The 22,131-nt window shown below is 45.5% G+C and overlaps 1 protein-coding gene across 7 annotated transcripts in view; it reads left to right on the top strand.

Moving 5' to 3' along the window:
• SNX29 (sorting nexin 29) overlaps nt 1-22,131 on the top strand; it is a 528,389-nt gene that overhangs the window by 196,216 nt on the left and 310,042 nt on the right. For 6 of the 7 annotated variants that reach the window (XR_007411267.1, XM_025416475.3, XM_035718267.2 and 3 more), the window contains one exon: nt 7,015-7,097. Coding sequence is in view for 5 of the 7 variants with exons in the window: in XM_025416475.3 (XP_025272260.1) it covers nt 7,015-7,097 (83 nt within the window). In the remaining 2 variants the exon portion in view is untranslated. Of the gene's footprint in view, nt 1-7,014; nt 7,098-22,131 lie in introns of those variants that run through there. The other variant, XM_049111381.1, reaches the window with a different exon arrangement.

Genomic DNA, 22,131 nt, shown 5'->3' with positions numbered 1-22,131 from the left:
TTATGTTTTGATTTCTCTTGTCAGGGTTTTATAGTTTCCAGCATACCTATCCTGCACATTTTTTATTGGATTTACACCTATGCATTTCACATTCTGGAGCTATGATGACTCTTAAAATTTTGCATTCTAACTATTCATTTCTAATGTGTAGAGATACAATTTTTACATCTGACCTTGAAAAACTCATTCTTGGAGATTTTTGTAGGTACTCACGATTTTCCGTGTAGAGGATCATGTCACCTACTCCAGTAGGGGCCATTTTAGTTCCTCCTTTCCAATCTGGATGCCTTCTTTTTTCACCTTAGTTTACTGGTTAGACCCTCCAGTGCTGTGCTCAGTAGGAGTGGTGAGAGTGACTTCTTTGAGTTCTCCAGCTTCTGAGAAACCATTCATTTTATTACTATGTGTGATGCTAGATGGAGGTGTTCTTCCCCCACCCCTTTTCCCCCATCTCAGGTTAGATCTAACCTAACTTTTAAAGTTTTTTTTTTTCCTAGTTCACTACCGAAGTATATTGATGGATAACTTACAAATATCTCCTAATTCCATCGTGTAGAAATGAATGCTGTTAGCATCATGGTTTATATATTTCTACCATAAATACATAGCAAACCATACATAAGGGGCTGTAGGAGGTCTGCTACTTTTGTCCTCTGCTATGTTAATGTGATGGTATGTTACAGATGTTCCTTCGTGTTAAACATAGATTCCTCACAACTGTGACAGCTCCATAGTATCTTGTTGTAGGGAGATACACCATAATCTATCCACTCCCCTGTCATCTGACATTTAGTTTGTAACCAGTTTCTTTTGGATATATTCACAACACCCTCATGTATGTGTTCTGAGACTTCTCGTTTATGGACTGTGGCTTCCTGGAAGTGGAGTTGATGGGTCAGAGGGTGTACTGTTACTGAGGCTCTTGATTCCTGTTTGCTAAGCTCACCTCTGACCAGCCACTTCCACTCATGAGATGGGTGATAATGGGTGGCAGAGGCTCATACTGTGCAACTTCTGGAAAGTCATTTCCCCCTGAACAAAGCTAGCCAGTCGGGAGAGTTGTATTCACATTTGCCCAGGAGCCTAACCAGCCAAGGGAATCTGCAGACCCATGCTCATCATCAGCCCTCCTTGTTCAGTGGAATCTTTTAGGGCTTTGAATTTTTGATTTTTTACATATACTTCTCTAAATATATGTTGAACAACACAAAACTTTAGAGCCTAAGGGACATGGGTTTGAATCTCAGGTTTGACTCCCTGTGCCACTGCTTTCCATTCTGCAAAACAGGCACAGTGAAACCAACCTCCTGATGTACTGGTGCTCTAATGAGATCATGTGGGTGCAGAGTGAAAGAACCAGGAGTTGGAGATGTTGACATGTGAGTTGTGGCCACACATTGAACTCTGATTTTTTAAAATTTGTTTTTATTTTATGGCCTGTTTAACCTCTTGCAGACTGTTTCTTCATCTGTAAAGTGAAGGTAATAAAATTTGGGGATAATCCCAACCCTTCTTGCAGGGGTGTGGTACAGACTACACAAGAGCCTGTGTGCATCGTCTCTGACATAGAGTGCCCCACGCGGGGGCAAACTGTGATTCATCATAGATGTTATACAGATCCTTTGAGTGAAATGCAGCTTTTACCTATAGGATGTCTTGGCCTTGAGCTGCTTTTCCCTTCTTAGCTACCATGGAGGAATTTCAAGGAAAATCTAAAGCTTTCAAGTGCCTACCTCTGCCACAGTCCATGTGGGCCACATTTTTCTAGCAGAAACTCAGTTCTTTGCCACTAAAATTGGTCTCCCAGTTTTAGGGGACTATGTCCAATCTAAAACAGCATTTGGCAAACTGTAGGGTAGCCAGTGTGCACGAATACTTCACTTTGAAGGCTCTGAGAAGCTCTGGGGCAATAGGGGTGGGGGGAGAGAATGAAGTTGTTCAGTGCATCTCTCCCTGATTGTGCTTACCTGTGATCCCCTTCCTCCTCTTTCCACGATCTTTTGTCACCCCCTCTAATGCAGTTCAGGAAGCACTTTAAAATACCTTCTCTGTATACCTTTATTTTATTTTAAGGCAAAGGTTCTCTGCCCCAGATTGTGGTCATGGTGCACCAGCTTTGTGGTTTGGGCCACGCCTGTGTCCTACCTGCATTATTCTCTCTTTAGTGTTCTTTCAGTCCACCTTTGAAAACCTTTGAACTTCTTTTGAAAGGATTCTTTATATCAGAGCAATATTTGGAAAATCAGTTTTTTAAAAATCTACTAGAGGAATATCTCTGTTTTATATATATATATATATATATATATATATATATATATATATATATATATATATATAAAAGATTGGTATACCTCTAAAATGATCTTGGCAATGTACCGCATTTGGAAGATTCTGTTTTAGTTCATGCTGTTTCTCCTCTTTGGTGGAACTGTGAGGGAGTTAGGTCCCACTGCCATTGGGAGTGGAGAGAACTGGGTAAGTACTCGAGGGCAGTCAGGGAATGGGGGATTTCTCTGCAAGTTTATCTTTGTGAGGTTGGTTTCCCACTGCAGTTGCTTGGGCCATGACAGGGCTAGGTCTGCCTGACAGAAGCTTTACCCCTACTCCTCCTTGTTCTGTGGTTTGCTCATTGTGGACATTGTGATGACTGATGATACCCCTCTTCCCCCAACCTCCCCCAACCACACCTCCTCATTTGAGGCAGATGGGTGAGTTAGAGTTGAAAGACCAGATCCTTGGAGAGGGCCTGGCATTGACAGGTGGATCACTGACTGGTCCTAAATGGGATGAGAAGCCCTCAGCTGCACCTGGAGCAGCAGTGACTACACTTGGGTGGACAGGGAAGTGGTTGGACCCTTAGGACTTCCTAGTGTCTCGTGTCACTGGAAGGTCTGAGCGCAGGTGGTTCTTAGTAACAACAACATCCCAGCAAAAACAACAGATGTTTTTTTAGATGGCATGTCAGGGTTTGATATTAAATCAACTCTGTTGGTTATAAAAACAACTAGATGTGGTAGGGCAATCTTCAGCTGAGCAGTATACATCCTAGAACCAAAGAAGGGGAAAATCCTATGAAGTGGAGAAGAGGGAGTTGCTCTAAGGTATTAATGGACACGGTGACAAATACCTATGCCTCCTTGATCTGAGCTCTCTGCCTCACAGGCTCACCATGCATGTGTTGTCAGTGTAGACAGGGTGGAGGTGCTTCCCCCCATATAGGTGAAGGGGTGGCCTGATCCATAGTACTACCATCTTTCCTCTTGAGGATTTTCTTTAATGTTTTTGTCTGCAAACATAACTTCCCTATAGAAGATTAGGGAATACAGCTGAGCAACCAAAAGAGAAAAAGGCTAAAAGTAATAGCCCTATGAGCTCATCGCTCAAAGGAGTCTGTTGGGATGCTGCCTGCATGTCTAGCCGTCAGGGCTGTGTGGCACTCATGCTCCCTCTTGTGCATGCACATGTGGGGTGGGGTGTAGCAAAGAGGTGAGGCCCCCTGGCAGGAGACACCCTGCCTATGAACTGATGTGCCCAGAGCCCCACTCAGGCTTTGGTCTTCCTTGCTCACCTTGGCCTTTACCTATTGAGGCTGACCAGCTTGTGGTGGTGGGACCTGTGGTGGTTTGTAGGCCTTTGGAGGAATGAGTGAGCCTACACCATCCTCCCCACGTCTTTCACTCACTCAGAGCCTTTTCATAGTTAGTATTCATTTAGTTAACTAATCCATTCTATTGTCTCATGAGGTGCCAAACAAAAAGGCATTTTTAATTTGCTAATCATAATAGACCTGTGTAATAAGAATGATGGACTCTCTATGGCTCTTCTAGCTACAAATTAAAGTTCTGTTGGCTGGTTGCAAATTAGTTGTTCAGAGCCTGGGAATTATTTTCTTGGCCTGGTAATGTGCGCTTTTTTTTTTTTTTAAATTTATTTTTGTTGGTGATCTCTGTACCCAGTGTGGAGCTTGAACTCATGACCCTGAGATCAAGAGTCACATACTCTTCTGATTGAGCCAGCCAGGCACTCTAGTAATGTGTTAGGTTTTAAGAAAATTTTTTTGCTGGAGCAGGAGCTCTCTGGTTTTCATAATCACCTGCCACCTACTCCCTCTTTGTCCTGGTTTGCTCTGCTCCTTGGCCTAGTCTGTGTGACTCCAGTGGCCATTTAAGTTTGTATTCCATTCTCAAGAGACACACTGTGGGGGAGGATGCTTAGAAGCATCAGTGAAAACAGTGGGCTATATGGAACTGCTTGCATGCATGCATGCGTACACGTGCACACACACATTATGCCCATAGGAAACTCTGGTTTTGCTCTTGTTCCATAGTTAGGTAGGCTGTAACCATTGGGGAGACTGGGCCAAGGGCATAGGATCTCTTGATATTATCTTTGCAACTTCATGTGAATCTAATTACTTGAAAAAACAAACAAAAAAAAAACAAAAACAAAAAGGGCCTTATACAGGTGTTTGAATTTCCTCCATAAACAGTTCCAGTGACCTGAAAGTGTTAACTTCCCACAAAAGGCAAAAAGTTCATTGGTACAAAATAGTCTGGGATGAATTTCTGGCTCCCAGAGGTGCTCACCCAGTGGTTTGATGTACTCTGCAGTTTCCCACCAATTTGATGCATATCAGTTTATATTAAAAACTTCAGTTTTAATCTGTTGCATCTAATTTTTAAATAGGATTGTAAGACACTATTAAAAGATCCAACCCAGAAAAGAAGCAGCCACTTGAAACCTTTCTGTGCTGGCTGCAGCACAGCAGAGGAACAGGGAAGCTAAGGATTGGCCTGTGTGCCGTGAGCAAATGAGAGCCCAAGCAGCAGACGTTGACACGGTTCACCTGTCTGTCCGCCTAAATGAGCCTGCAGATTCCGCCACATGGAAGATGCTCTGCCTCGAACCCTTGTTAAATGATGCCATATAGAAATGCAGATCAATTGCTTTCCCTGGTCTTCAGGTCCTACGTGACTTGAATTCACATGTGGTGATGAGGAGGAGGTTGGAATGAGTGACAAGACTCTGCCGAGGCAATCCAAGAAAACAGGCTGGACAATCCACGTGTATCGGGGAACATTTCCCTCCCCCAAACCTTTCCAGGACTTGTAGTTGCTTAGCCTCAGACATTTGCTATTCACATCACAGATGGAGAAAGTTGCAGACATCTTTATGAACATCCGTTAGAGGCTGTCTAGGAGGAGGGAGGGGGATATAACGGACTCCTCTGTGGTTTACTCTCTAGAGCTTCTGAGATGAACGTAGTGTTCTCAGGTGACACCTAAGTATATGGTAGAATCTGCAGTTGGTGATGTTTTTTTTTTTTTTCTGTCAAAAGTGCAGAAAAGCAAAATAGCAAACACAGGGCTGAGGTGTAGTCAGATACTTGGAAGATAGTACTGATGATGGGAAGTCTGAAGCTTTTACCCTGAATAAGTGTGTGGCGCACGCCCATGCCAAGGAATGGCATTTGCATCCATAAATGGATGGAGTTAGAAATGGCCTATGTGGTGAATTGTTAAAGGAGACAACCTAGTTGCAGAAAAACTTAAAATACCTGGTTTTACGAAGTAAGCCATAGTTGAGTGTATGGGTGTTGTTGAGTGTTGAGGAAGGCCTGAAATGTATATGCTGGATTTTCAGTTCTGGATACCAGGAGGAAGGGGGGTGACTTGAGTGGTGAACAAAGGAAAAAAAGACTTTAAGCAAAAAAAAAGAAAAGAGTGTGAAAAATGTTTCATCCAAGAGAAATAGATTAACTGCGTGTATGAGCACGTGCATGCATACCTAGAGAGAAGTATGATAGCATAGCTATAAAAATGTCACTGGGTTGATTTCAAGGTGTTCGGCTTTCAACTGACTTTTACATTCCTGCTGAAATGTGCTCTGATTGAGTATTTTGTGATGTGCATTTACATTTTTATATTTATAAAAAGAAACCTAGTCTTAAAGCTGTTTTCATATTGAGGAAATGTTCTCTGATGCTTAAAGGCACTCAGGCTCAAGACCTTTGGGTGGGAGGAGTAGAATCAGAAAGTGTGGAAAAAGCAACTCTCTCTGGGGGCACTGATGAGATACCAAGTCCAAATCCCAAAAGGAGACTGAGAAAAGCTCTTCTGGGCCTTGGGACAGAGCGACCTGGGTTTATGTCTTGGCAGTGAGCCTTGCTTATGACCTTGACCTTGGCCATGTGACCTTAGTCACAGACCTTATCTGTGCCTCAATTCCTCCTCTGTAAATTGAGGAGAATACTATTGGGTCATTGTGCCTAATACACGATAGGCATTTAAACATTTTCCTAATGAATGAAGAATGAATGAAGTCATGTAGGTGAAGTGTGAGCTGTGTGATACTCAGTAAATGGTAGTTTTCGCCTTCTGATCCTCATGTTCTTTTCCTTAGCCATGTACCTGGGGAATGAATTTGGTAGAGTAGGGTCTCGATGGAGCCTGAGTTCTGTGTTGCATAATATAGAGTCTTGTATGGAGATGGGTGTGGACTAAGCTGCTGCTTCTCTTTATGACTCCATTTACTCACCTGTAAAATAGGTGTGATGAGATATTGGAAAGATTAATGAGATGACAAAGATTTCACGTGATGCCTGGCAAATAATACATGTTCAGTGCATTGTAGCAGTTAATAAAAAGTGATTTTTCCCCAGGTCGAATACATGGTATTTAGGACGTGCTACTGTTAACAGAATATCACCGAGTGCCTGATTCCGAACAGGCACCTAACAGCTTGACAGACTCAGATAATCCAAGCACAACTTATGTCTGTATCCTGACTTTGTGGGGACTGGAACCAGTTAGCACTTAATTTACAGTTTTTGCAGGCTTTTTGCGAATGTGCCCTTGCTAATGTCTCCTCCAACAACAATCTCTTATACAGAAAATGTATTAATATTTATATCATGAGCCCTATGTTATTTTTTTATACAGATTGCCCCCCCCATTTATATCTAAATCTCCAGTTTTTAAAAATGTATTTTTTTTAACGTTCTTGTACCTGCAGAGAAAACGAGGTGCTCAAAGTCCAACTGAAGAAATACGTTGGAGCTGTCCAGATGCTGAAAAGAGAAGGTCAGACAGCTGAAGGTGAGGGGGAGACTGAGCCTGGTTGGGAAGGGGTCCAAACTTTTAAATCTCAACAGTCCTTGTACCTGTAGTGTAGGAGACCCTCAAAGTGTGATGACTGCTTATGCAGATGAATTAGAGAAACAGTGCTGATCAGGAATTTGGAAAACAAATTAGATGGAACATCCCATTGTGTATTCTTGCTAAATGCATAACTAATATTGTAAGACTTAATTGCTGGATCACTAGCAACAGTTGTATTAATTTGTGTACTTAGGCAGTTTTATGTCTGGGATCTTGAGGTACTTGCTAGGTAGAGAACCTTGCAACATGATAAAGTTCCATCAGGCCAGTGGTGAAGAACCAGAGCTGGAATTAGGCTGACCTGGTTTCAACCCCAGTTCTGGCTAAGCTTCTTCATCTCTATGTATCTTAGTTTCCTCATCTGTAAAATGGGGTCCCTACCTTATGAGGTAAATCCTCTAGATATCTCAGCATAATGCCTATTCTAGGGTAAGTACTGAATAAATTTTAGCTGTTAATATTAGTCAGAAATGCAGGTTAAAAAAAAAAAAGATCTCTTGACCAAGATTGCACCAAAGGAGGTGATACCATATGCTGCTTCTCTCTGCATTTTGGCTACACTTTAACTGTCCTGAATCAACTCAAATATTTCTCCGGTCAGCTGGAAGAAAGGATATTTAACTTTGGCTGAAATGTCTTGCAGCCTTCAGCCAGTTTACCATTAAAAGGTTTCCTTAAACACAAATGAACTCTTGGAGTGTAGACATTTTATTTATTTATTTATTTTTTTAGTGTAGACATTTTAACAAAGGGGTGGACCCTCCAGGCTTACAGGTCCTGGGAGTCAGCTTGACCTGCATTTGAATCTAGACTCACCAGGTATAACTTGATGTCTTGGAGTTATTTTGCCACCTGTAAGTGGAAACATCCCTCCAACATCATGGAGATAGTTGTGGGGATTTACTGAAACAATGAACACGAAGTTTCCGGTATGGCACCTGGTCTGTAATTGGTGTTCAGTAAGTGGTTGTTATTTTTCTGTGTGCTAGAAGGAGACTGACTTGGAATCTGGATATGGTTTGCATAGGAATAACAGAATAACAGAAAGTCTTGAATTTTGTTTGAAGCTTTTGTGTTGATTATGGTCTCTGTTTGGCTTCAACATGTTGATGATTACTCTTATGATTTTTATCACATGCTTTGCTTTGTTCATCATTAGTCTAGGGGTTATCATTGCAGAATTAATCATGTTTTCCTGTGGGCTCTTCACTTTTTCAAACAGACGTTGCTATTATGGCTCTGAATTTATTTGACCATGTGTTCTGTGGATGTTGGTCTTTTGACTTTCACTCCCCATCTTCGTTTCCCCAGCACCTTGCTTTTGTAGTTGCTCGTTCCATCCATGATGCATTTTGAGTGAGTGGTATTTATCTTCCCCTTTCCAGGCAGCTTCACCTCTGTTTCCTTTGGACTTTGTCACCCTGTGAAGAGTAGATATTTTTCCTCTGTTCTGTTGTAATTTTTAATTTTTTTGGTTTTTCTTTCTTGTATTTTAGAAAGTTCATTATTAGAGGCTTATGGGAGTTTAAGGGTTTTGTATGTGTATCGAGGGTGGAAATAAAGTCAGGTCATTTTCTTCCAAATCCTGGGTTCTTTGCCTTCCAAAGTTCTTGAACTATAGTGTGCAGAGGGCATTACCTGGGGAACTTATTAAATATGCCTCTTTCCGGGGAGGGGGGGAGAATGCTGTTTTTGTCATGGGTGGTTTCATCTAGGATGGGCCCCACATTGGCATGTCTAGATAATGTGACTCTAATGCACATGACTCATGGACTATACCTGACTGCCTTTTGAGAAATCTGTGCCCTGCCTGCTCAGAACTAGGAATCGGTGCAGTAAGAAAATTAAACCTAGGAAGAAAGAAGCATTTCTGGGCTTGTGATTTAAAACCTCAACTTTATAAAACACATGGTGGAATGTGAGCATCATTGGAGTCCTTCCTCTGGCACTCGAGTACACAGAACCCACAGTGTACAGAATTGTTTCCTTTACCATTGCCGGTCCTTAGGCACAGCCTGGATGCCCTGAGCCAAAGTTGAGTATGTGCCTTCAGGATGTTGAGATGGCCCTTGAGTGGATCAGTAGAGACCGTGTGGCGTGTCTTGTACTCTGTGTGACAGCAGTCCTTACTGCTGTTCATTATTGTGAAATGTAAGACCATCTGCCTTCTCTGCAGGTCATTGGTCAGTGAAAGGTTTTTATGAAAGTCCTCTAGTGTGGGCGTGCACAGGTCAGTGCTCTGTTGTGGTGCCTTAGGCCATGTAGTTTATGCCTCTCACTCAGAAATCCTAGTGAGCACCTGTAATGTGCCAGGCACCAGGAAACAGCCTTATTAAAAGGTGTGCTTTCAAAGAGCTTTGACCTAATTTTCAAGTGATGCCCTCTATTGGTCAAGTGAATCGAGGCTCAGTCCTCAACCCCAGCTAGTTGCTGACTCATGTTCAAATACAGTGTGTGCCCTTGTCAGGCTATAGTAGCTCGGGGTGTCTCAGCCAGGCTAGGATGGCTTGGGGTGTCTGGGGAGTTGAAAGAGTAGGGGCAGGGAGAGGTGGGAGGGGGAGAGAGTCCTTCCTGATCTCTGATTCCCTTGGGGTTATGGGTGGACGTAGAGATGTATACCAGCTTCCCATATTCTAGGTGGGAATTCGGAATGCATTTTCCACAGTTATAAGCCTTTTAGTTTGAGGACCTAAAGATTCTCTTTATCTTTTGGCAACAACTTATTTATGAAGTTGTTATTCCCCTCATCAGTAGGGGAAAAGAGTTGAGAAATCATTCTAAGCCCCAAATACTCAGGGTTGAATAGATTGCTTAGGGCTGTGTTGGGACCCCCAGCTTCATTGTTGTGGAAAAATGCCTCCTAAGATTTAAAACAACAACAACAAAAAACATTTAAAACGGGGCCTTAGAATAGATTGTTGACAACCTTTAATTTTGTAGATTTCAGATTCCTATTGTCTCCCTTTTCTAAAAGAACGGTTCCCTCTAAAATAAATGAAGATTTCATCAGTAAATATGGATTTAGGATTTTGGGTGACCTCAATATTAACTGAAGCAATTTTTTCTCCTTAATATGGTCCAGGAGTGTGAGGTTGGGTTATTCACCACTCGAGTGCTAGTTTTCCTTCCTGAGACCTGATTTCCCAAAAGCTTATGCCTTCACTTGAATTTTTGGATCTCTTTCATCCTGACGTGGATTGTCTGCTCTCCTTCCAGCTTTAGAGCTGTGTCCACAGTGAACTGGCCTGACAGTTAAGCTTGCAGTGTGACTCCTATTGGATGCTTAATCAGTTCTGTTAAGGAATTCAGACATTTCTCCAGTGCAGGGGAGTTTCACTTAGAGAGGGAGAGCAGGAGATGGCTCTCCAGACTCCTGTTTTCATCTATGAATTCACTGAAGTATGAAACCTAGTATGTCAAGTTGGCTTCTTGCCTGGAGAAGGCCTTCTGGCAGCTCACTGAGGGACCTGAGGAGCGGCGAACCCCCTCAGATACCTGCTGGGTTTTGTCGACAAGATGGCTCATTTTCTCAAGAATGGACTCACATTAGCCAAGCATGCAGAGGATGATGTGTAGTCAGAAGAGGAGTTCATCCATTCATAGTGAGTAAACCAGAAGCCCAAATCTGTTGCTCAGGCACATCGTTCCTTTTGAGTCTCCTCTGATGGTGGCTTGTGGAGTCAGAAAGGGGGTAACTAGTTGGGTGCTTCTTTAGTGTCTTGATGGGACCCAGACAAGCCCTTACTTGTAGAGATGCTGTCACCTACTGGCTCTTTACATGGTCCTTTTTGGTTGGGGGTGGGGCTTTTGGTTTAACAGGATCCTGTGCTGATTCTGTCAGATGGTAGTTGATGGTGAGAGAGAGAATGTGCATGTGCGGCTCTTCTGTAAGAGAGATATTTTGTACTTGCCTCACAACCGGTGGTCAACAGATAATTTTCTTTCCATTAGAGATGATAATTAATCCTGGCTCTTCCTCTTTCCTCTCTAGTTCCCTGTAAGACCTAGACACAGGACTCTCTAGGAAACTCCAGCTTGAGTAGCTGTGGTCACTATCCCTCACACACTGCCACCCAGGTGTAGACCCAGGGACTCTCCTGGTGAGTTGAGTGTCGAGTCTGCAGACTTATTTCTCACCCAACAGGGACCAAGAGGGAAGAATGTCCGTGGGGGTTAGTAGGTGACTTTTTAATCAACTCCACACAATTTGAGAATCTCCCCAACCAGCCCTTGAGGTATGGGGAGCGAGGGTGAGAGCATTTGGCTGGTAGAAGTCTCCATGGGGAAGCACAGCTCCCAGATGGAGGCCCTCTGCCGAGAGCTGTGAGGAATGCCACTGGGGAGAGGTGTCCTGAGGGAGATCCGTCAGGACTGGTCCAGGAGCATGGCTGTGGTATGGATTTAAGACTCCTCCTCCCTTGCATCGACCACATGGAGAAAGAAGGATGGCTTATTCTATCAGGGCCCCTGTGTCTTTGTCCAAGGTGTCACTTCATCCTGCACATGGGGCCCTGGGCATGGCCCATGAACAAGATGCTCACGGTCTCAACATTGGGGAAACCCAGCATGCCACATGGTCCTAGCATCTCACCATGGCCTTGGGTGGATGGATAACTTCTGTGTAAGGACACTGAGGACTCCCATGCACAACTGATGGGGCCATATGACCATTCTGTGACTCTGTTTCTTCCTCTTTAAAATGGGAATTGCAGTAATGACTTCCTCATGGGGTTTTGGGTAAGATGGAGGTGGGTTAGTATGTGTAAAGCACTTAGCATCCTGCTGACATGAGCCAGTCAGTACATACTGGCCACTGATCCTATAGTAGGTACCTCTACCTCTCTCAGCCCTTTTGTATGGTTCTAAAATTAGAATGAAAATAGTATGTACTTCATGGACTTTTGTGAGGATAAATAGTAATTAAATGAGGTAGTTGGGAGAACATGCTCGTGTCCAAGTCTGGGACGTAGAAGGTACTGTGGTAGACAGGAGGATGGCCCTCAAGAATGTCCATGTCCTGATGCCTAGGACCTGTGAATATACTGCCTTACGTGGCAAAAGGGACTATCCAGATGGGAGTTAAGGATTGTGATAAGGGGAGATGATCCTGCTTTATCTGGATGCCCCCAGTGTAATCATGAGGGTCCTTAGAGAAGGGAGGAGGAGGGCCAGGGAGGGAGAAGATGTGACAACAGAAACAGCAGTAGCTGGAATACAGGGCCCCAAGTCAAGGAGTGTGGGCATCCTCCAGAAAATGGAAAAGACTGGGAACTGGCTTCTCCCCTAGAAGGGGAGCACAGCCCTACTGATGGCCTGAGTATAGCCTGTGAGACATTTGAGACTTCAGGCCTCCCAAGCTCTAAGGTAGTAAACTTCAGTTGCTGTAAGCCGCCAAGTTTGTGGTTGTTAGAGCAGCCATAGGAAATGAACACTGGTTGTGAGGTGTACTGAGGTATTAACTTGACCCCCCATGGGCATAGGGACCATCGTCATCAATGTCTTACTCAGCTTGTAGTGGGAAGTTGAGGTTTTGAAAGTTGGGTTTTTGGTCAGCGGTCCCCTGGTGGACAAAATGGGACCTGAGAGGGGATCTGTGGCCTTTGACTGGCAGCACACATGGGGCAGGAAAGCCCACTGTCCCTGGCCTGTGCCTATGCATGGCATGCTTGTCTAGCCAAGCAAGGGAAGCCCTTGCCCCAGGTACACACTTGCCCCACTCTGGGGTTGCTGTGTCAGCTCTTGTGGGTGATTGCTGTCCCTGCCTGCTCCAGACACTGGAGTGAAGCCTCCACACCGTACATTCGGGACCTTGCTTGTCCCATGGACCCTTGGTTTTACCCTTTGGGTGTGGTCAGTGGTTGTATGTGCAGCTGATGAGGCCAGTTTCTCAGTGTCCCACAGGAGGATGTTCTCACCATGCCTGCTGCTCAGCAGAACCTTGCTTGGTGTTAGCTTTCTTTTGGGTTTGTCCGAGGAGCATTTGCTTGTGAATTGGAACTGGCTTTCCAGACTGTGGAAGACAGATGGTCTGCTTGCCAGAAGCATGGTTCTTTCCTGTTGGACTGGGAAGGCTGGGGCCATTGTAGCTCTCTTGTGTCCATGTGAGGCTGTCACACAGATGGAGGGGCTGAGCCAGGTTGGCTGAGAGGAGCTGGGATCATAGCTGAGCTGTGATCGTATCCTTTGAGCCCCTGAATCCAGCCGTGCTTGACAGGACAGTTTAGCCCTGAGCTTTGTGTTAATAAGAGCAATAATTCCACCTATCTCCCCTGCCTGTCCTCAAGCTTGAGTTCAGTTTCTGTAGTTCATAGGCTCGTGGCAAACTATCAGCTCTTTACTGGAAATGGAGTCCATCATGTGCTTGTGAGGGGCTCTTATTTCTTGGAGTCTGTCTTTCTAGATGATAGTGTCTGGGGCATCATGAGGCTCTTGCTCCCGCCTTCCCCTCATTAGGTACTTTCCGCTGTCCTTTTGCCTTGGCCACCGTATCTTATTCCCTAGTGATGGATTTAAGGCTGCATGTTCTTGTCGGTAGCTCAGTTTAATTAATCTGTCATGAGTTCAGGGACAGAGAAGAAATGGCCTATTGCTGGTGGCAATCAGAGTAATCGGCGGTGAGGCAGGAGGTACAGTGGGAGGAACTTGACAGATGAGGGAGGCATGGTAGCAATTTAAAAAGTTTACTCTAAGAAACAGAAGTTTAAAAAAAAAAAAAAAAAGGAAGTCCTCAACCTCCCTGATATGTCGTGTCTCTGCCTGCAGGTGGCCTGCTCACAGATTCCCTATTCAGTGCTTGTGCTTCATGTTCTCACCAGGCTTCTGTTTCCCTGGGCTCGCAGGAGATAGGGCAGGGCAGTTGAGACCCTTTGATTCTGTGGAGGTGGATGGCCACGGGCGAGGGGATTCCTGGAGCCTGCACGCATGTGGGGCATAACTTTGTATCTTGCAGTCTAAACTGTCGTGGGTTTGGGCCATCTCCACTTGGGTGGCCTTGCGTTCCTGCCCTGGGTGTGCACAGAGGTAAAGATGTCTTGGTCTGAGGCAGGCTTCTTGGGTTTCGAGTAAAGCTAGTTCCTGACTCTGTGCATGTCCTCCTGTCTGATTGCAGTTGGATAAACGTGAAGCCTCATGGAAACATATGTCAGATCCCATCACTCTGCTCCAGACCTTCTGATGATGGCCTCCAGTGTTGGCTGTGGTCTGGCTCTTTTCATGTTCCAGCCCTGCCTCCTCCTGCCCTGCTCCCCCCTTGCGCTTTCCTGCAGCCACCCTGGCCATCAGGCTCTTCCTCAGATGCACCAGCCTTGTTCCTGCCTCAGTGCCTCTGCAGGTGTCCCTCTGCTGGAATGTTCTTTCCCTGTGTCTCCACGGCTGATCCCATGGTGGCAGGCAGGTCTCTGTTTCAGCAGTCAGCTCCTCTGCCACGTTGTATCTTCCCACTTGCCTTTTATTGTGTTACTTAATCTTCATCACAGGGCTTACTGGTACCTTGGACCATCTTGGTGGTTCATCCCCTTCTCTGTTTGCTGTCTGTACTATCTACAAGAGCAGGGACCTTGCCTGTTTTTTTTTTTCTCGGCTGTGATCAAAGTGCCTTGAGCAGAGCTTGACCCACAAATGTTCAGAATGTGAAGAACAAAAATTTCAGAGCTGTTGGGAACCCAGCCTTCTGGCATGTAGGTGATGGAAGACCTAAGGTAGCTCCAGACAGTGCAGCCGTGGGCGAGTTGATGGGTCTTCGTTCTAGGACCACACCAGCAATGTGCTGGACCCCATATAACCCTTCTTAGGCTCGTGCCTTGAATCAGAGTCTTCTTTCTCATCATGCATAGTTTTGTATTTTGTAACCACAGTTTGCATATGACTTCGACTCTCCTATGGTTTCATCATTCAGAGCTCTTGATTACAAGAGTCATAAAATCCAATTTTATCTGGCCTAAAAAAAAAAAAAAAAAGTTTAACAGTGCCTGTCTTCAAGGATGTCTTGATCCAGGGATTTAAACAATAACAGGAGTCCCTCCCCAACCCCCATGTTTCTTAAGTCTGTGGTGTTCCCCACCCCTTTCTTTTCTCTCCACAGAGTTGGCAGTGTATACTGGTATTGGTTTAACCACCAGGCCTCTGAGGGGGAAGGGCATGATTTCGGGTGCTCATTGATTTTCATAGTGTAAATGCTCCCACTGGCTGATTCCTGGCTGCCAGCCCTGTGTTCCTGAGGGCTGTGTTGGGAGGGATACACACACTGGACTCCTGTGAACTGTTGTACCCCAGCCACTGTGCCCCACTGGGTGCCTGCTCTCTTCTCAGGCAGGCGTTCTCATGCTGGCAAGAGGCTGTCTGAAATTCTAGGTTGAATCTTCTCAGCAGGGGCACCTGGGTGGCTCAGTCGCTTGAGTGTCTGCCTTTGGCTCAGGTCATGATCTCAAAGTCCCAGGATTGAGCCCTGTAGTGGGCTCCCTGCTCATGGGGGAGTCCATTGCTCTCTCTGCACATCTCCTTCCCCATGCTCGCTCTCTCAAAACAAAACAAAACAAAAACAACTCAGCAAACCAGAAGAGCACACTTCTCTTTCCCACCAGCTTCCTTATGAATAGCTCTACCCTCTTCCCCCACTTAGAGCAGAGCTGGGGTTCTTAGTCCTGGCTCTGCATTGGATCACCCGGGGAGTCGGAAAACCTCCCATGCTTGGCCACTGGGAACCACTGCCTTGGAGGATACTTCTTTCAAATTAATGAAGTTCAAGGCCAGCCGGTATGCTACAAATGTGCCAACAGTCTGATTCCTGGCCAGCAGGAGATGTCTGAGATCAATCGAGGTTATGTCTTTCATCTTCCATCCAGGTTTGGTCTCAGAACCTGTCTCCACATAAGTTCCACCAATTAAGAAGACAGTGGGGGGGGGGTGCAGTGGAAGGTGTTCACCACTGTCAAGTTAAATCTGTACTTGTACCCACCCTTGCCCCCCCTTCAGGGATCCATGGTGGGTTTCAAGCACATCTTTCTCTAGCTTTTCCCTTCCTCTGCAAGCTTGGCTCTTCTCCATTGTGTCTAGTATGTTCTCTCTCTGGGCACTGCTCACGAGGCTTCAGTGCAGTTTTGCCATGTGTCCCCATCCTGACCAGTTCCTGATCCCTTCTCTTTGCTCATCCAGTTTCCTCTTCTGGAGGTGTCATTTCCCTTCTCCTTGTTCAGGCCAGACGTTACATTTATTGTAAGAGCCAGCTCTTCTCCTGTCATCATAAAGAAATGTAATCCCACTGATCTTTGAGTTTGCTAAACTCCTGTTTCACTTAGGAGCAGCAGCCAAGGTCTGGCATGCGATTGCTCACTCTGGTGAGTGTAATCCTATCTTTCGGGTATGTAGTCTCTCTGACTACACGGAGGATCATCTGAGACTTAGAGACTTAATTTTGTTTTTCTGTGTGTTGACCAAGTGGATGATAGATATGTGATAAAACTTGCCAGATTGCATCCAAGTAATCTTAGCAGTGACTTTAGAGTACTAGGCAAGTTGGTATAGATGAGAACAGCTTATCTGAGAAAGAAGAAAGTTTGGGGAAGCGATGGTACTTAATAAAGAGGAAGAGAAGAATTGTTCTCACTACTTCCAGGAGTGACCCACACTGCTCTGCCCATAGCCCATGGGTGGTCCCACCTAGATGCAGAGAGGGGTCTGGGAAGTGTCCTTTCTGGCTGGGTGGCTCCTTCCCAGTAGGAGTTCTGTACAAAGGAATGGGGGGAATAAGGACTGTACCAGTCATGCTAGGTACTCGCTTTGATGCATGTGGTGTCTGTCTTTGAAACCAGTTACATGGCTCCTTAGGAAGAGACCTCACACCCAATATGCTTATTTTGGGGCTTGCACTCTTTAGAATCTTAGAAGGAATGCTTGGTAATTTGTAAGGGTCTGCAGTAGAAAAAGTGTCCAGGGGCGCCTGGGTGGCTCAGTCGGTGAAGCCCCTGCCTTCGACTCAGGTCATGATCCCAGGGTTCTGCTCAGCGGGGAGCCTCCTTCTCCCTCCCCCTGCTTGTGCTTTCTCACTTGTGTGTGCATGCTCTCTCTCAAATCTTAGAGTGTCCAATAATGTGGGAAAGATGTGTCTGTAAGAAGTACTGATTCCTTTATTAGTTATTAATTGGGATGAAGAGACCATGTTGTACTACCCTTTGTTGAAAGATGTTTCTGGGATCCCCTGCACATCTTGACTTGTGGACGGTAAGAAAGGGTGCCCTTGGATTCACTCAGAAGTTGTTAATTGAACACTGCCCATGTGCCAGGCATAGTTCTGGGAGTACTTGAGTGAATGATAGGTACAAGCGCTACCCTTGAGCTGATAGTTTATTTTAGGGGAGATGGACAGTAAGAAGGTAGACAAATAGATCATTATAAGTGATTCTCTAGGAATTGCCTAGAGCAATCTTTGGTTGACAGTGGGGAGAAAAGGTCCTGTCCATTGGTGCTAGACCCTTTGCCAGGTTCTTAACTACAGTGTCTCTGTGAGGTTGGTGGTGTTGTCATTGCCATTCTATAGATGTGGAGCACCAAGGCTCTGAGAGATGGATGTGCTCCAGGTCACCATATTAGGAGTCTCCAGAGAAACTGATCATACACACCCACTTATGTAAGCACATGTGTATGTATGTGTGCGTGTGTGTGTGTGTGTATATATATATATATATGTTGTATACAAACGTGTAGAGATGTACATGTGTGTGTATATATATACACCTTTGTACACGTACTTGCCTATATGTCCATCTTTATCTGTCTAGATTGGATTGACTGATTTTAAGGAATTGGCTCATGCTATTGTAGAGGCTGGAAACACAAAAATCTGCAGAGTAGGCTGGCCGGCTGGAGATCCAGGGAGGAGTTGACGAGTCTCAGGCTATCTGGAAGCAGGATTCCTTCTGGGGAGCTCAGCCTTTTTTCTTAAGGTCTTCAGCTTAAGGTCTACTCCCCTTCCATTGATTGAATGAGGTGCACCTACATTATGGAGAGGAATTTGCTTCACTCAAAGTTGGTTAAAATCTCCTCTTAAAAAAAAAAAAAACAAACCCTTCATAGTAGTATTTAGATGAGTGTTTGGCCAAGTACTTGGGTGCCATGGCCTGGGCACGTGGACATGTGAAATGAATCCGGACAGTCCTCTGTCTAGAAAGAGCCAAGCCAAGGTTCTGGCCCGGTCTAGGCTGAGTGCGTGCTTTCCCCGGTGCTCCTCTACCTCTATTCTCCCAGCAGTGTCCTAGCTGGTGAGATCTGTTGCATCGCCCTGGGCCCCAATGATGGTGTGTAGCTGCTGATCAGGAGCTGCCTGCCTGTGTGGGGCTGCCCAGGGCACGATGGCTCAGCTGGTAGCATCCACCCCTTAACTGTATCCAGGGAAAGATCCACTCCCTTCCCCTCTTCTCCCTGGATGACTGAAACCTGATGGTGTGCCGTCAGCCACGTGGAGAACTGGCAGTTAGACTCGGGGAGAAACCACTTCTCGGGAGTGGTGGAGACCAGGCAGGCTACTGGCATTTCACGAAGGCTCCTTCTTCCACAGTGAAAGGAGAGGAGGAGGTGCAGGTGCAGGGGGGGAGGCACCGTAGTACATGGAGGTGAAGGCTGGCTCAGGTTCTGTAGCTGGTAGGATCTGGGTTGAATCTCTGTGCTCTTTGACTAGTTCCATATTCTTGGAATGAGTTCTTAACTCAGAGCTTTGGTGTGTTCATTTGAGGAGCAGAGATGATAATTTGATTTGATAAAGCATTTGAAGTTTCAGGGAGATGACATATGTAAAGTACCAGGCAACTCTTGATGGTATTTTGGATTGGAGATGCATTTTGGAGGGCGTCTAGGCTATAGAAGGTCAAGGCACATTAGCAGAACACCTGTACACTAATTTCTGAAAGTGGGTAATTGTGGTAATCATAGAGTGAATCTCCTTGAAAGCTTTGCATTCCTGGTAAAACATTTGTGTGATTGGCTAGTTTACTGACCTTTAAATTTCTGAACTGGTAGCTCAGTACCTGGCCCCCTATACAGTGCTCAGTACAGCAGCACCCAGGGAGCCATTCCTGGGACAGTGGCCCAAACTCTGACACACACACACACCACACACACACACACACACACACACACACACACACACACACACATTTTTTTTTTTTTTTAATGAGAACTTACTTGAAAAGTCTGGGGAGTAAGGTACCTAATACTCAATGTATTCACCATTCAGATTTAACATATAGTTTTCCAGACTTATTTTGGATCAGTAAAAAGAATTAAGCTTTAAGTGTCATCTAGAATGTCCTCACTGATGACATCCACGTGTTTCCAGATGTACGCTGGTGGCTCAGCATGGGTGGAATGCCCCTCTTAAGCTATTCCAGAGGCTTTAAGGGGAGGGTTAGGTTAGAACTTGGATGGCCCAAGCCAGGCTCCTCACGTGCCCATACCTAGAAGGGGGTAAGGTGTGAGCAGCTCCACCAAATACACTGGATTGAGAACAGGAAGGGGCAACACCCTTGAAAATAAGGGTGGGTCCTGATAAAGAGAGGACGTTGGGGAGGAAAAAAACAGATAGCCATGCAGCTGGAGTGACATGGGAAATGTAGCATCTCCAAAAGTTTTACTTAGGAGGGGTTTGGTGGTTTTATTGGGTAGGGGTTTGGAGATGTTGTTTTGATGCTGTATCTACATAACATGCACTCTGTTTTCGCTGAATTGGTATGTTCATTTGGGCTAGTCTATCAGGTAAACTAGGTTTGGGTGCATAAAAAAAAAAAAAAAAACCTCAAACAACAGTGACTTCCACAAGATTTTTCTCTTATCTAACATGAATCTGGAAATTGCCTTGTTTCGGGCTAGTGTGATGCTTATAAAAGATCATCAGGAATTCGGGCTGCTTTTTTGATTTTGCTCAACCATCTTCAGTACATGGCTTTTTATCTTCTTGATTGCCTCATGGTACCCAGATGGTGGTGGTGTTCCGGCCATTACATCTGTATTTCAGGCAGGTAGAAGCAGGAAGTGGGGAAGGACAGAGCAGGCACTTCACACCTGAATTCTATGAGGATTTAAAGCTTTAAGAATAATCTATCTTTAAGGAGCTTTTCAGGCCCCCCAACATGACTTCGACTTACAGCTCTTCGGCTCCCTAATTGAAAGGAAGATTGGGAAATGTGATTGTTTAATTGGCATAAAAGGAGGGGTAATTGATATTGGGTAGACAGCTGGCTGTCCTCAAGTGGCTTTGGGGAGGGTGGAAACTGTGGGGGGGAGGGGGGCTGCCAAAGCTCCTCCCACTCCTCAGACCAGCCCTTTGTGCCTTCACTATTGAGAATAGCTTCATCAAAGGTACAGGGGTCATCACAGCAAGCAAGAGGGTCTGGTCCCTGGTTCTAGAAGTGCCCGTGTCTCTCTGGGGCCTGCCATAAAAGATAATGTTTTATTTGTTCAACCTGATTGCATCCTCTGCAGGATGCTTTCCCCTCCTAAATCATTGCAAGAGCAATTGCCTGGAAATACCAAGTATCGATTCATGATTTTTGTTCATTTTTTATTTTTCCGTGAGAAATGAAGGCCCAGAAAGAAAGCAGGAGCACTCAGAGGCGGAGACCCAGGGCAGACATATATTTGTCATTGCCACTGCCCCGTTTTAGGGCTGCCTTGGTGTTGTGATTGTTGTGCAGTTTGTCAGTCAGTGTCTTGTTTGGTGTCCGCGTCCTCTCCTTCCAGGAAGCTGACAGGTGGCTGGTTTTGTTAAATGCCACTTTGGTTCTGAAAGATGCTCTAAGTTTCTAATTATAGCTTTCATCAGGCATCTGGTCACTGTGCTTTGGTTGAGTGGGTAATGATGCCTTGTACCTCAGATGAGCGTGACTTGTCTAAATGTTTTTTCTTGGACCAAATAGAAAAATAGACATCCTGTAAAAAGATAAAGCTGTTCTCTCGATCTGGGGTTATTTCACTGTTAACGGCCTCAGTTTCACTCTGCGTTTCAGTAGAAATACTCCTTCCCCCAGGCCTCCGAGGAATGCCTTCTATTCAGTGTCTAGAACCTCCCTGCTGCCCAACACAGCCCCATGCAGAGACATCCCTGCCCCACCGTCAATCCCCCCAGCTCTGTAGTTTGTTGCCTATTTTGTACTTTACAGTTTTTCTTTTTCTTTCTTTAGTGACCTAACTAATAAACATTGATGCCAGGATGCATACTCCCTGAGAATAGGGGTGGACTTGGTTTTGATACTGTTGGGCAGCCACCTTCTGGAGCCAATGCCTGACCCCTGGTAGGTGGCAGGCAGCTGGTTGATGAATGAGTGAAGTCATGAATGTAGTTAAGCACCTTACAATAATAGTGAGGATCCGGCATCGTCTGACTGGCCCTGCTCTAACGGCTTGATAGGCAACCCTCCTGTGAGGCCAGTACTGTTACCTCCCCGCAGCACAGGTGGAGGAGACCAAAACTTTAAAAGGTCAGGGCATACACTGGGGCCGAACTTGGTGAAAACCCCTGCCATTCTCTGTGTATTTGATTTGGTTGCTCCTGTCATCAGCATGGTCAGGTGCTTTGTCCTGGGTACACAGCAGGTAGATGGTGGGACCGGATCATGGGTGTCCTGACACAGAAGTGAATGACCTGCAGTGTGCACCCCTCTGGAGCCCACAGACTGGGGTGACTGGGAGGGTACACTGGGTGGGTTCCCAGAGAGGGAGCACCTAAGGATCTCCCAGCCAGCCATGCCAGAGGGCGGAACAGGACAGGACTTGGACACGGAGCCATGAGTTGGGCTTCCTGGGTGCCCTCAACCAGAGTGATTGGTAGGAATTCTGGGTATGTGCTGTACCTGAAATTTCTTACCTTGCCACACTCCTCATTACTTTTTCATTTCTCTCTGACTTGTAATCTCCCTTCCCCTGGGACCCAATCCCTCCAAAAGTACACCCTCCTTCCCCCCTGGTGGAGCCAATTAGGCCAAACTCA

The sequence above is a fragment of the Canis lupus genome, chromosome 6 (assembly GCF_003254725.2).
Source record: "Canis lupus dingo isolate Sandy chromosome 6, ASM325472v2, whole genome shotgun sequence".
Classification (NCBI taxonomy): Eukaryota; Metazoa; Chordata; class Mammalia; order Carnivora; family Canidae; genus Canis; species Canis lupus.
Note: the sequence above shows the minus strand (reverse complement) of the source record. Positions and strands in the feature narration are given on the sequence as shown.